We start from the raw sequence: 15,000 nt of genomic DNA, 5'->3' as shown, positions 1-15,000 counted from the left end.
AGGACTTTTTCTTTCTCCACATCCCTGGGCCAATATACTGTATATTCTACTACTGTCTCATCCTAGTTTATTTTCTATGGCTGCCTCCTAACTAGACAATTACCTCTTATATCTCCCCACAGTGATTCTCGTGAACACTTTTTGAACACTGCAAAGAAAACACCTTTAGAAGAAATCAATAACTATTCAAAAGCCTATAATGAGCCACTGTTTAAGAAATTTATATATGGAAAAGATTATAAGGGGCACAAAATATAAAGTGATAAAAGTGGTAGAATTACAAACAAGCAGTGTTTAAGTGTTCTAATGTTCTAATTACAAAACAAAATCAGGTGCAAAACAAACACTGTTCAAAATTCCTACTACCTAGTGTACTCCATACAAAAGCTCCAACTCAACTTTCAAAAATTCCCTCCACTAAATCCTTCTAATTGGCCTTTTCTCCTATTATCCCTGCAATAAAACTCCACTAATATTCTATTGGCTAACTTTCTGCTCTCTCCTAACCCTTTTTCTTCTTCTTGTCCCTCACTGCTGCTTTTTTCATACTTCTCACGGTAGTTTCTCTCTTCCTCCTTGTAGGTCACCTGCTGCGTGTTTTTTGGTATTCACATTGTCTAATGTAGGTAAGCCTCTAGGGCAGGGTCTTTGTTTTTTAACCTTTCATTCCTTGAACCCAGTGCAGTGTCTTGCAGATAAGGAATGATAATGAACTATCTGCTGAATGAATGATTGTCATTTTTGTGACATGTGAAACCATAACACTCTTTCCCCTTTTGATATCTTATCATTGATTATATGTTATAGGTGGTTTTATACAGCATTATGTCTTTCTTGTCATGTAGATGTTTTAATGTAAGTCTCTCAAAGTGAAGAGATAGATATGTCATCCATGTTTCCTAATTCAATATTTCCATTCAGCACATTACTATAAAATACCTACTGTGTGAGGCACTTTAGTAGGAATTATAATATAAGTTTACAACTACATTTAACAAGACTCAGTAGAGATCAAATGAAATATTTCTTTGCTGCTTTCTTTTACACAAGATAAATATACTTGAAATCTATAATTTAAATAAAAATAATACATTACTTTTTCTATACTTTTCTACCATCTTTCTAAAAAACCCATCCAAAGCAATTGTTTAAATAAATAAAGACACACAAGAGTATCCTGATATCCCACATCAATTAACTCTTAATAATAATAAAAAGAAATAAAATATATACTATGAATTTTATTGGTTAGAGGAACTGGCCTTTAATTACTTGCTATTTCAAAATGAGTGGCCAGAAAGATTTTAAGAAGGCTTAAAAGGCTTCATGTCTAGTGTGTAGTTTTAGTAATTTTAAGCCTCTTATGCAATATGGACATTGCAGAGTCTATTAGTTGTTATATTTTTCAGAATCAGATGCAGCAATTTGGTAAGGAACATAGGTAGAAGAGATCACTAATTTTCCTTTTCCCCCAATAAACTATTGTTATCAAGCCAATTTTAATTACCATGCAATCTAATGAATTTAAGGCTTATATTTTCCACATCACTAGACATCATAAACATGAAAGCATTTTTATACTGTCATTATACATCAATGTTTGTACTTGGTTATAGATATATACAGAAATTATTCACATGTCTTAACCTTGCTATTTCCTCCTTTCAAACTAACATACTTTTACCATGAAAGCAGCTTTTTAATAAATGGTTATAAGAAATACAAGCAAGGCACACTTTTTAAAATAAAAAAAACACAACTTTTTTCTCATTACCACCTAAAGAAGCATTGAGAAACAAAATGTTTTACATATTTTAATAGTTGAATGTCACCAGTTCATAATACACAACACTGTTAGAGTTGTTTCTTGAAGTGCTGCATAGATCATTATTTAAATGAAATAAATAGATAGCGCTTTAAAAAGTCGCTTAATTTTGAAAGAAGAACCAGTGTTCTCTATGCCACAATCAAATGAATTGTTTGCTTTTTAGGTAAACCTCTTGCAATAGACATAGGTATCATACTATTAAAAAAAATCTAGGATACATGAAATTGGTCAAGTACTGGCAGGAAGGGGTCGGGAGTCATTCCAGACAGTGAATTTAATGGGCCATCAATTTTGGTGAAGTGTAGACCTTTAAGGAGCAGATAGGAAAGGGGAGAAGTGGGCTGACAGAGGTAGTTTGGGACAGGAATCCATGGGAGAACAAGCAGCTTTGTTGAACTTCAAAGATGATCACCTAAATAGAATCGTTTGCAGACATCCAGATCACAAAGCCCACGTGGACAAACGGCATTCAGAAGGAAGATTCATCTTAGGAAAGTCAATGGGACAAACGGCAGTGACAACATGATGGAATCAGAGACCAGTCCAGGGCTGGAGGTTACAGCCAGGAGCCCCAGGTTAGAGCCAGGCTATCTATAAGAAACAAAGAAGGGACAAGTAAGGTTTCAGAAGGGTCTTCATTTGCAAAACTAAGTCCTTTAAGCACCATGAATGTAGGGGGCTATCATTTGGGGATTACCTGCTAATGTTCTATAATGAAGGAATTTATAAAATACAAGTCATGAATTTAATAGCTTAAAGTTCACATTACTTACAAAAATATTTCATTATAGTTGTGAAGAATACATTTCCTTTAAAGATGTAGTGCTAAAGAAAACAAGAAAAATGAAGTTTGACCTTTTCTCTGGGCCATCCACTTCTTTGTGTTTGAACTCAGCTTTAAACACTCCAGATAATTTCAAGTTTGTATGAAACTTGGAGTAGCTGATATCAAGTGACACAGCCAGGTATAAACAATGATGCACAGATTGAGAGCCTTAGCTCCTAGTTCTGACTCTTCCCTCAGTGACTTTTTTTTGGGTCCGGTCATGGGGCCTGAACTCTGGGCCTGGGTGCTGTCCCTCAGCTCTTCAGCTCAAGGCTAGTGCTCTACCACTTGAGCCATAGTGCCACTTCTGGCTTTTTTCTTTTTGCTTATGTGGTGCTGAGGAATAGAACCCAGGGCCTCAGGCATGCAAGGCAAGCGCTCTACCACTGAGCCACCTTCCCAGCCCCCCTCAGTGACTTTATGTGTAGTATTGAACAACTGTCCTATTATATGATACTGAAATATTCATAACATTGTTATAATCCTATATGTTCCCACCCTTGATTATAAAAAGGGATAATTATGATTTCTAGCTCAAATACTAACGTGTTCCATTTAAGGTAAGACTTCCCTGTGGAACTGAAACCAATTCAATTATTTTGGTACATCTGATGTCTTAAATAAATTTGTTCCAAACTCAGTCTGTTCTGCTTATTTCTAAATGGCTAAAATTAATTGGTCAAATGTGAGGAATATTTAAATGACAGGTTTGGGCAATGCAGGATGCAATTGTGTTAGGTCTTCAACTCTCAACTAAGGCAAGGTTTTGCTTACTGTGGTTTAAACTGTTTCAGGAGTGTGATATTAGACCATTTTCTTACCCGTCTAAAACCAGATATTCTCATTCTTGCTAGCTTACTGTGTTTTTTCTACTCACTTGCAATGCCTTATAAGAGAAAAAAATATTTAACAAAATGTGGTCTGGCTGAAACCATAGGAAGTTTGGGAGAGAAGAAAAGTTAGCAGAATAGGGAAGATGGACAGAAACAGATGGAACAAAATTTGGCACAGTAAAATAATGTAGTAATTCAAGAAAGCATGCTGCATTGTTCAAATGCTGAGGACATGATTCATCTGAAATCTGGCTGCTGAGTAGGAAATCCTTAGGTGAGGCAAATCTGGTTTTACTGAAAGCTGGCATTCAATTCTCTCTGGATAATCAATTCTTTCAACTTGGCCCACTTGGAAATAGACAAACCTGGCTGAGGCACAAATTCAGAGTGTGTGTGTGTGTGTGTGTGTGTGTGTGTGTGTGTGTGTGTGTGTGTGTGTGTGTGTGTGTGTGTGTGTGTGTGTGTGTTTATCTGTGTATAAGAGAGAAAGAGAAAGACTATGTTGAAAAAAATCTTTGTTATTTAAGTTGTTCAGAAATGCTGGATAATTAAAACACACAACATCACCTTGATTTATTAAAGTAGTTTTAAAGGTAAATTTTATAAAACATCTAATGACATATTAATATACAATCCCCAAAGGTAGTTTCTTAAACATGCTTGGCCAGCATTGAGAAAGACCACTCAGTGTGAATCCACTCAAGAGACTGAGAATCCATGTTGTGTACATGAGCAATGTTTGCTCTTGTAGCTTTCTCAGTTTGTAAAACCTGAGCAACAACACTCTGAATGGAATCTGTGTGTGTTTGAGCCTACAGAAATAAAAACAATTGTGTAAAATCGACAAGTCTGTGGGCTAACAACTATCACATTTATAGACCAATAAAGTAGGCAAAGCAAACTAAAAATGTCTAATGGAAATAAATGCATCTAATTAAATATAACCCACTCTACCCACCCCCACACATACCCTAAGACCCCAAAACATCATCATCAAAGCAAACCAAAAGGAAAAGAAAAACTGTTCACCCTAGCTGCATGTGATGAGTTAATTTTTTTATACCATAGGATTTATCCAGCCTGAAGTTTAGGGTTAAACCATTCATCAAAGATCAGAGGCTTATGATGAGGATTATGAAGAAATAACTGTCAGAATACAGCAAAAAGATTAGTGCAAAGTACATCTCTTAGGCAGGTCCTAGGAGGCACTCCAGACATACATTATGTGCTTCTTCCAAATTAGGCAGAGAGAGCTGGATCTATCCAGTTACCTTGCCTTTGAAGTGATTTGCTGTAACTGACCTCTCTATTTTTATAGAAACATGACACATACATGAAAATAGTGAAAAGCACAGCAGTTTGTCTGGAAGTTGTGCAAATGCATACTGTTAGATCACGTTAAAGCTTCCCAAACAGTTTCAGCAGGTTTTTAATTAGAACGTGGTCAATAAAACCCTTTTAAAATTTTTGGGGAAAAGATTTATGACTGTATTAGTAGACAGTATTCTCAATTCTAACTGATATTTCTTCTTGATGGAATTGTAATCATTTCGTCATCTGAGAATTTATATCTAGAAAAAAGCCTAACCAATTGCATATGGTGGATTTTATTGTCCTGAGAAAAACAGTACCCCAACTGATGGTTTCAAATCAAATGGCTTTAAAAAGCACTGCCTTTGCTGTTGTTTTTCTTGAATATCCTTGGAAGAATAATGATAGCAGTTAAGATACAACAACTTTACTTTGTATCTTTGAGATCAAATACTGAAGGCCTGGCAACCATTTCAGCTTAAATAACTTGTCCAAGTGATGCTAATAAGATGTGAATATTTACTCCCAAGTATCTGATGCTAATGACTGAATAGGACTAGTAAGTACAGCTACTTAAATAGTTCTAGTCACTTGGGGGCCATGTGAGTGCTACAGAAGTAAAATTGGTTATTTCTCCCTTTGCCCAACATGTCTACACATCATGAGGGCTCAACAAAATCTTGCTGACCGGCAGGCAGCAGGCAGTCCAGCTGATACTTTTAGACCGTCTCTTCTTGTAAAGGTGAGGATTACATAGCACATTCACATCCCTCAAGTCTAAGATTGAGCAGCTCATCATTTACATTTAATTTCAATTCTATTTCTCTGTAAGGGAGAGAAGAAACTCTCCGAGGATCAAAAAAGAAGAATGCATCCTAGAGGCTGCTCCAGTACCAAAGCTTCTCAGTTCTGGATCTCAGCATGACTGGTGACTTGAGGGTCACAGTCACATGATGTCACGCTCAGAGTGGTGTTGCTTTCAAGCTTTTATCCCCTTGCAGCCAGGCTCTACCAGCCCTTCTGCAGAGGTTGGCAAGGCCCACAGTACAATCAGTTCTAATAGAACTTGTTTTGAAGCGGCTTATGGAATTGCAGTTTCTCTCACTTAATGGTCAGTTTTACTGCATACTGATGGCGAATGTGATTATAGGGTGGATACAACTCACAGAAAATACATTTCTCTCTCTCCTACTTTTGTTCCCTCTTGCAGCCAATTGTAAATAGAATCTAAAACACAGAAAATTAGTTGAGCAATATTAGCAAGTAGGATGCCTTTCTTCAACTTTGCATACTGAGTTTATTTTTAGGGTATATGCATGGTATAGATTTCCCCCCTCGCTCCCCATTTCTAGCAGCTCCACGCAGAATCACACATTTTAATGAGCTCGGGGCACAGGTGTTGCAGGAAAAAAATAATGATGTTTGCCATTCATCTTTCAAATTAAATAATGTGTTTTTAAATAGTAACTTTTTTCATAATACATTATGGGAACAACATTTATCTGTCACATTTTAAAAGATGTATTTGTAATAAATGTAAATTACTTTTAGAAAATCAGTAATTAGGCTCATCAAAAAATAAACAATCTGCCACAAAAAAGATAATCTTTAGCATAGTTAAGTATAATAACTGTTATTTGAATAAGTTAACAAATTAGGGTAGATTGCTTCTGTAATTCATTTCCTATAGCACGAGTTTAGGTTACGGCATTAGGCCTCTGGAGTGGGGGTGGAGATGGCACTAAGCACCTCACACCTTGGTGAAATGCAACTCTCACGTTTGAAAGCTCAAATGTTCTTCTTAAAACTTGATTGAGAAAGTATATTCATCACTGGGGTTTAGAAATGGGAAATAAGAAAATCTTTGTGTCGCTTTCAGAGAGACATCATCATCTCAGAATTATCAATCAATAGCTGTCTTATTTAATATGAAGAATGGAATGACTTTTTAAAAAAATTGATGGAAATCAGCCTGTCTCCTTTAGGCAAAATTCAAAAATTCTGTTTTGATCAAGATGCCATTAACTTGTCATGTATTCTCTCTGCATTGGCTTTCTGTGCCTGTTCTCCCTCTGTGTGTGGATAAATAAGAGCCTCTTCTTTAACATCCACTTTCCCCTCCTATTTGAATTCCCAGACATGGCCGTGATTAGGAGCGGTGACAGCACAGCCTTACACTGGGGAAGCAAACGTGATGATAGTTACATCAGACAGAAGCATAAAAGGGAGGCCCAAATCAGAAGACAGAGCCTTTAGCCTAATCATTGTTTGTCTTCAGGCATTGAAGGGGATGGCTGGGCAGCCAGAACTGAAGTGGGCACTGTTGCTACTACGCATGCATTCTGATCACCAAGTGTAAGTGCAACTTGGATAACCCTTTCTTTTCCTCCATGGGTGGAAGACTTTGCAGCCCTAAATTGCTCTTCTACTTTCTCCAATTTTGTATTCCTGCCAGAATGATGGAGTAAAGATATTGTCACTAAAAATGACAGTTTTTAAACTGTTTTGTCCTTTCTGCTGCACAGTTACTTTCCTTATTGAGAGTATTCTCCTATCTCACTAACTTGTTCGGATAAACACGTGCCATGACTGGTCATTCTGCCTAGTCTTTTCTTCTATCGTGATTTCGTGGGTACAGACTCATATTAAAAGTATACATATCACGCAAAGACTTATACATACCTTTCAATGAGATGATTTTCATGCTTGTAGGGGTGTTACATTCTACCTATGCATATTTTTATGATGTTCTTCTTGTATGCTTAGAAGATTTTCTTTACAGGTTAAAGCTTGGGGACTGGGATGTAACACAGCCTTGTCTTTTGGCTGACTTGCCTTCAAGGAGAGGTCAAGAACACTAGATTTGGCTGAAGCAGTGTCATGTTCTGGCATTCCTGAAACATCTGGATTTCCTGAACTTTCTTTTTCACTCCCCACCCCTGAAGGAGTAATTATTGAGCATTCTGCACAGCCTTGGGAGGATTGGGACCAATCATCTACTTCCCTTCTGATGTCAGCTTCTTCCTGAGGGGGAGGTCTTGAAAGAGGCACCACATGGGCATCATCAGCTAGGAGAGAACTATCATTGAACATAGAAGAGCTTGCCATTGCTTGTGCTGACCCGGTAGCTTCATTGGGAACCGCAGCTTCCTTTGGAGAAGCACTAGAGAAACAGGGTTCCTCTCCATTAGGCTCATCCTCAACACAGGCCTCAAAGAAATATTCAATGTCTTCTTTGTCATCTAAGCCCGAGTCGGTTGCGTCTAACGGCAATGGAGTATTGCTTTTCTCATCTATGTAACTGGTAACCTCCCCACAATCACTGTCATGAGATGAAAGAGACAAGTAGGAATAAAAGTCCCCCTTTCTTAGCTGGATGGGCCGGTGAGAATGTTCTAACACTTTCTCCTTGATCTGAGTTAATGAAGTGGGAGCAGCTACCTCATTTTCAGGTTGAGATTTGCTTTTTAGGGCTGTTGAAGCCATGTCAATGATTTCCTTCACAAAGTCATGTACTGAGCAATCTTCAGCATCTTTTTGAAGGAAAACATCTGGTTCACAGTCACAACAGGAAGCATTGTCGCTGATAGAAGCATTTTCCTCTGTTTCATTTTGTTCAAGTGCTAGGCAGCAACTAGCAGATTTTCCAGCCACACTTGGCACATCATTAGATGAAGATTTCCGTATATCACTGTCTTGTCTGCTGTTAACTCTGGTTTCTAAAGCCATTTCTGGGCAAGACTTCTCAATAGGAATGCAATCAGCACTTTGATTTTCAAAATGGTGGTGATTTGGACATTTCTTTGGAAGATGTCTAGCATTTTCTGGAACAAATTCCTTTCTAGCAATATTTGAATCATCTGAGCCATCCACAAATGTTTTACACATACAATGCTCACTTTCTGAAATCTTTTCCTCATTTGAACCAAGATTCTCTGATGTCTTTGAATTCTCATTCAGTTTAGCCTTTTGCTTTTCTGGAACACCTTCAACATTGCCATTTTCCATGTCTGCTACATATGGATCCTTACTAACTTTGAAAATATTTTTCTTATTTTCACCTTTAGTCTCGAACTCATGAGTATGGGACGAATTCTTACCATTTCCATTATTTTCGGAAAGACATTTTATGGAGCTGTTTAGAAGGGCCTCAATGTTGAGGGTATCAGAGGGCTTAGTCACCTCAGTACTGCTCCCATCTTTACTGCCCTTCATATTATTGCTGAAGTTACACCGTTTCTTATCTCTTGTCATGAAAAGTTTTGGCCTAATCCAGGTCTGCAATTCATTCTTTATATAGTCCAGGCCTGACATCAAGTTACATTCTTCATAAATTTCATCATCAGTTGCAATACTGGAGTCATCATCCTCATCTTTAATACACAGTTCCTCTTCCGTCAACGTGAGTGTAGAGCTGGAGAGCAGGTCACTGTCATCTTCATCATCAGTGCAAGCAGAGGTGCAGGAGACATTAACGATCATGCTGACATTGACATCACTTTCCTCAGCCACTGAACGATTCAGGCGCTTCCTGAAGGATGAGTTTGATTCCGGGATCTTGTTCTTGTGCAACACAATATCCTCTGAGCAAAGAGAAAGCTCATCACTGCTACTAAGTTCTGTAAGAGATGCTGCTGAATCTTCATTGATAGAAGATGCTATGTCCAATGACATCTGGCCAGTAAAGGCCATCTTTTGAGAACTGCTTTGGAGAGTGATGTCAGAGACACTTCTCTTTATCTTTTGCTCCGAAGGGCTCTGGATATTCTCCAAACGATTCAGAAGATCTAGTGTCCTTTTACTCAGTTCACCAACAGAGCCACTGCTCACACTTAAGTCCCCAGAGCTGTGACAGCTAAAAAGATCTTCATTGCTTTTATAGGATGTCAACCAACTTTCTAAAGAAGTACTTCTCTGGAGGTTGTCACTGCCATTTTTAAAGACGCCCAATCCAAATAAATCACCCCCTGGAGAAAGGGACTCAACAGATGAACTACGAGATAAAAGGCAGAGCGGTTTGGCATTCTGAATGCCGGCAAATGTCTTCTCTATATTGGTGCTTTTATAGGAATTGCGATCCATTTCATGGGATGTACTTGCCAAAATCCTTTCGTGGGGAGGAGCATCTGGTTGTAGCTCTGAAGTCTGATGTTTAGATTTGCAGGATTTTTTGTCAAAGTAAAAACCGTGAAGAAGGGGATCCTCCACATGTGCCTTTTCATTTTGTGACTGTTTCATTATCATTGGTAATTTGAGTTTTGAGCCTTGGAGGTATGAGTAATCATAAAATGTAAACACATCATGTTTTCCTTGTAATTCTTCTCCCAAACAATCAGGGGTATGTTTGGTAACACTGTTTAAGTCTCCAGCTTTTCCATTTACACAACCCAATGGTGAGATGGATGACTGAGAGTTATTTGGAAGCTTAATGCATTCCTCTTCATCTTTAACTTGTTGCTTTAACATGTTAACTGCAACCCCCAGTTTTGGGTCCAGATGTTTGGTTTCAAGGTTACTCAGGGACCCATCTACCACACTGAGCAAGCACAGTTCAGAGTTGGTAGTTGTTTCAGTGTCTCCTTCACTGACAATTCCACTCTCACTGCCAGAATTCTGGCTCATGTCTCTACTGAGGCACAAGCAAGGTTTCCCCAAACTGGAACCCCCTAAAAGATCAGGCAAAGATTTTGTAGATGAAAACGAAGAGTCTTTACTGAGACTCTTAGTCAAAACACCACTCTGTGTCATGCCAATGAACTTTTGATTGTTCTTCAGAAATGGCATATGGCTGTCTTCACAGAGTTCAATGTTGTGAAGGCTGTATACTTGGTAAATGGGTGGACTGGAGGGTGCAGCAACGTTTGAGGTATGTTGAGATTCTCCATGGTCACTTGCTTCCTCCTCATAACCACGGTCTTCATTTCCTGTCTCTTCAAGCTTCAATGAAGGCATGACAGGCTGGAGTTTTAAATCTGGGTCGTTTAATTCTTCATTCAAACTAATTAACTTGTTATTTATATCTGTTTCATCCCATTCCAAGGCATCCTCACTCATCCCATTTAGGTCCATCAAACCAGGTTCGATCACATTCAATGTCTCCTGTGCGGAGGGAAAAAAGAAAATGAGAATGAGTGAACACAGCAGAAAAAATTTCCTCAAAATCTCTTGGGAGAGTCAGGAAATAAAACTCTCTTAAGCATGAATTTCAAAGACAGCAGAATTATCAACACTTCTCCTCTCTGATATAGCATCTAAAATTATGAGATGGAATTTTATTTCAATAGTAACTTGTCAATGAAGGCAATAACATAGATTGAAATTAAAGATTATTATAGTCAGACAGTAATCTATGGAATTAACCATTTCTTACTGATTGTTGTACACTGTAAATCTTAAATAGGGTGAAGACAAAAGTGCAAGGCGCGTGAAGGTGAAGCGTAGTTTGGAATCTCTCTCAAGTCCTGTGTACACGTAGCCTACCGTAGTTCCTGTGTCCATGCTGGAATACTATCTGTAGCCACCTGCGACAAATTCCTTCTTTCCCCAACTCCTGGTTTCTGTACTTGAAACACCTTTGGTCTGGGGTCTTAGAATAGAGTTGTAGCCACTATATAGAGTCATTCGTGATCCAGAGGACCTTTACTGTATATTCCTTTCCCTTTCAGAGGTCTGCCCCTTCAGCACTTGGCCTTGCTTCCAGTCAGACTCAAGATGAGAAACATCTTGAGCTTCCACAACATGGTTTCCTCATCTACCTTGAGTGTCAAAGAACAATCATTTCATTGTTGTTCCCCAGTCTTTCTCTTTCCCACTCTTCATCTGTGTCAGAGATTTCACTTTCATTCTCACTAACTAAACTCACAGTTTGCCTCTATTTCTCACAGGCAGAGTCTCTTCTTCCAACTCTCCTTCTGCCTCAGAATAATAACTGTCTGAAGAGTTTCCTGACTCCCAAGGATATAGTAACCTAGGTGCTCTTACAGTATTTTCTGCCTGTCCATTTGAGACTTTTGATATTTCTTTGGACTTCTTGCTTTGACTTTTGTTTGGGTAGAAATTGTTGCATTCTGGGACAGTAGCTAGATGAGTCCCTAGGTCCTATCAAGATTCCTTCACTATCCTTACTGGCTACCAGCTATCTGGATTCATGCTGCAGTTGAGAAAAGTGATGAATGTATTGTCAGCCCCAATAGGCCCACCTACAGACACAAACACAAACAGCTTATGCTGGACAGTTATATGGATGAGCATGGCTCTTGAACTAGCAGACTGGTTGAAGTATTTGTTGCTGCTTATAAACATCACAATATTGGACAAGTTTTTTCTAAGTACCAATTTTATCACCTGAGAGGGGACAGAAAACTACCTTTTAAGTTAATACTAAGTATTAAATGAGATGAAAATTGTGGAAATGCCGAGGCAGTCAATATTAGATAGCTGTAATAGTTACTGTACTTATAATTGTTCTCCAGTGGCCCTGAGTCAGTTTATAAAGAGTTCTATTTCATTTGTCCCTTCTTACCATCCCTTTGAAACTGTTATTAAAACCAAAAAGATTAGGTAGAGACATGATAAGTAGAAAGAGATGTCACACCAATAATAGTTTGCTTTTTGTCATTGTAAGTTCAAATAATTTCAAATGTCTAGCCAGAAAACAGTCTATGATGCTTTTATTCTGTAATCATAGGAAGAAAGATTCACCAGGAGCACATTAGTGGGACTGTCCCAAAGCTCTCAATGCTGTCTTAAACTCATCGTTAAAGCACACCACACAAGCACATTAAGTATAAAATACCCATTAGTGCTTTATTATACTGGGTATGTAAGAGATTATCTGCACAGCTTGCTTAAGTGTAAAAGAGTCCCGTTACAAAACAAACATTAATTAAAAGATAGTTTTTAATTTTCTAACAGAAATCTTTCCTGCTGCCAATGTTGCTGCAGTTAATCTAGTATACCAGCAGCCATCACAGTCACTTAGATAGGGAGTGCATTTACTGTGATGAATTTTTATTAGAATTTCTGTTTATTCTTTGCTTGCTGATAAAGGAAAGGACTAATGACCAGTTTATATGGCTAATGAATGTTAAAATCTTCAGCTGTAGGAACAATCAATCAGTCTAATCAAATAGTATATTAATTTCAAATACTGTCTTGCCTGAGACCATATTCTGACAGTGCTAATAAACAATTGCACTAGTCTTTCAAAGGAGTTCTCTCTGTGACTCTTTGGTTGACTATACATTTTCTAGGAGGAAACTTGGAGACTCCAGTGGAGATGCACTGGGTATACTGCCTAGGTGTGCTGGGAAGCTAAGTCTATGTGATTTCTTTAACTCAAACTGGTCTTCCATGACATCATCATGATTAAATTCATCCTTTATGACCTTCCAATCCTTACAAAGGCACCTGAAAGAGTAAATCCTTTACTCAATAAAATACTTGGAATGGAAAATTTTCATAAGAAAAGATTAGATTTAGGGATATAAAAATTCTTTTTTTTGGGGGGGGGTCTGGTCGTGGGGCCTGGGTGCTGTCCCTCAGCTCTTCAGCTCAAGGCTAGCACTCTACCACTTGAGCCACAGCGCCACTTCCGGCTTTTTTCTTTTTTCTTATGTGGTGCTGAAGAATCGAACCCAGGGCCTCATGTATGCAAGGCAAGCACTCTACCACTGAGCCCCAGGGATATAAAAATTCTTTAGAAAGCAGACTGTTGCTATATAGTCTTGGTGGGCCTGGAACTTACTAACTAGCCCAAGATAGCCTCCAACTCAAGATCTTCCGGATGCAACAACTTTTTCTGAGGTCCTCCTCTAGCCTCTTTTCCATTAAAGTTCCTAATGATTTCTAAAAAAATGTTCACATGTCCATGGACTCTCTAACAGTGTCCGTAAGAAAATCATTCACTCGAGAATCACATTTTTGAATCTTAAAAATGTGCATCTCATGCTTCCAAACTTCTCCTGTTTTAACAAGGCACTGAACACTCTCAAGAATCTGAGCACTGATTTGAGCTTTTGTGCTCCAGGCTACCACTCTATCACTTGAGCTACAGCTCCACTTACAGCTTTTTGGTAGTTAAAGATTTTCCTTCCTGAACTGGCTTTGAATCCTGATCATCAGATCTCTACCTCCTGAGTAGCTAGGATTACAGGTAGGAGCCAAAGGCACCAGGCTCCCTAATCCTTTCCCAAGATTTCTATCCTCTCTATTTTGTCCAGCATTCTAGATTCCAAAGAGAAGCCCCACTAAAATGGTGATGAGGTTAACTGTTAAATAGTTCTTTAGATTTACAGGATTCAGAATGTCTATGTAACTCCCTCCCCTAGTTTTTAGTTCAATAGATATGTCTATCTAGAAACTGTAGAATAAGCCTCAGAAGGTTAAGATCTATTCCAAGGTTCCAGAGAAAAGGATAAAGAAGATACAAAGGTGTAAAGACCCCCTTTCAGTACAAAGCATGCCTGCTTGGATCCTCCTATCCTTCCCTATAAATGCTCTCAAAGATGGAGCTTTGGAGGAGATAGCCCCTTCATTTTTACATATGGCTTTAAATAATCCAGTTTGCTTTCTATCAACTCTTGGGAGAATTGTTGGTCTTTGACTTGAAGATAGCCTAGATCTGTATCCTGGTAACATCTTCTTGCTTTGGGTTAAACTCTGGCAGTATTTTAAATACAATTTCCAATGCCTTAACTAGAAGGTATACTTCCCAGGCAAGAAAGTGGTAAAAGTTTCTAAGAGGCAAAATGGGAAATAATATGTGGGCCATGTCCCTAGTTCTTTTTGCTTTATTGTTCAGAGTAGCAACTTTTTTTTTTTTTGCCAGGGGAGGGGGTTAACTTGAACCATGGTCTTTCTATCTATGGCTGCAAAATAGGATTGCATGTGCACACCACCATATATGATTTGTTTTGTTAAGATGGAGTTTCCCTAACTTTTTTTCCTTGAACTAATTCATAGAGTTGGTGCTGTTTTTAAAAAGGCACAAATGTAGCTGAGCGCCAGTGACTCACTCTGTAATCCTAACTACTTGAGAGGTTGAGATCTGAGGATTGTGGTTCAAAGCTAGACTGGAGAGAAAAGTCTGTGAGACTCCTACAGCAAATTAACCAGCAAAAACCTGAAAGTGGAGCTGTTGCTCAAGTGGTGGTATAAGACCAAACTTGATGTGAGCTCTGCTTTGAAGGCCTTGTTGAATT

At 38.4% G+C, this 15,000-nt stretch overlaps 1 protein-coding gene across 6 annotated transcripts in view; it reads right to left on the bottom strand.

The window, feature by feature from the left end:
- Positions 1 to 1,221: 1,221 nt before the first annotated feature.
- The window catches only part of Akap6 (A-kinase anchoring protein 6), a 469,667-nt gene continuing 455,888 nt past the window's right edge, over positions 1,222 to 15,000 (bottom strand). For all 6 annotated transcript variants that reach the window (XM_070026462.1, XM_070026459.1, XM_070026473.1 and 3 more), the window contains 2 exons: positions 7,481 to 10,897; positions 1,222 to 2,419 (listed from right to left, as the gene is read on the bottom strand). In XM_070026462.1, coding sequence (XP_069882563.1) covers positions 7,523 to 10,897 — 3,375 coding nt within the window. In that variant the 3' untranslated portion in view covers positions 1,222 to 2,419; positions 7,481 to 7,522. The remainder of the gene's footprint in view (positions 2,420 to 7,480; positions 10,898 to 15,000) is intronic.

This window comes from Dipodomys merriami, unplaced genomic scaffold (assembly GCF_024711535.1).
Source record: "Dipodomys merriami isolate MVZ:Mamm:240054 unplaced genomic scaffold, mDipMer1.0.p SCAF_1, whole genome shotgun sequence".
Classification (NCBI taxonomy): domain Eukaryota; kingdom Metazoa; phylum Chordata; class Mammalia; order Rodentia; family Heteromyidae; genus Dipodomys; species Dipodomys merriami.
Note: the sequence above shows the minus strand (reverse complement) of the source record. Positions and strands in the feature narration are given on the sequence as shown.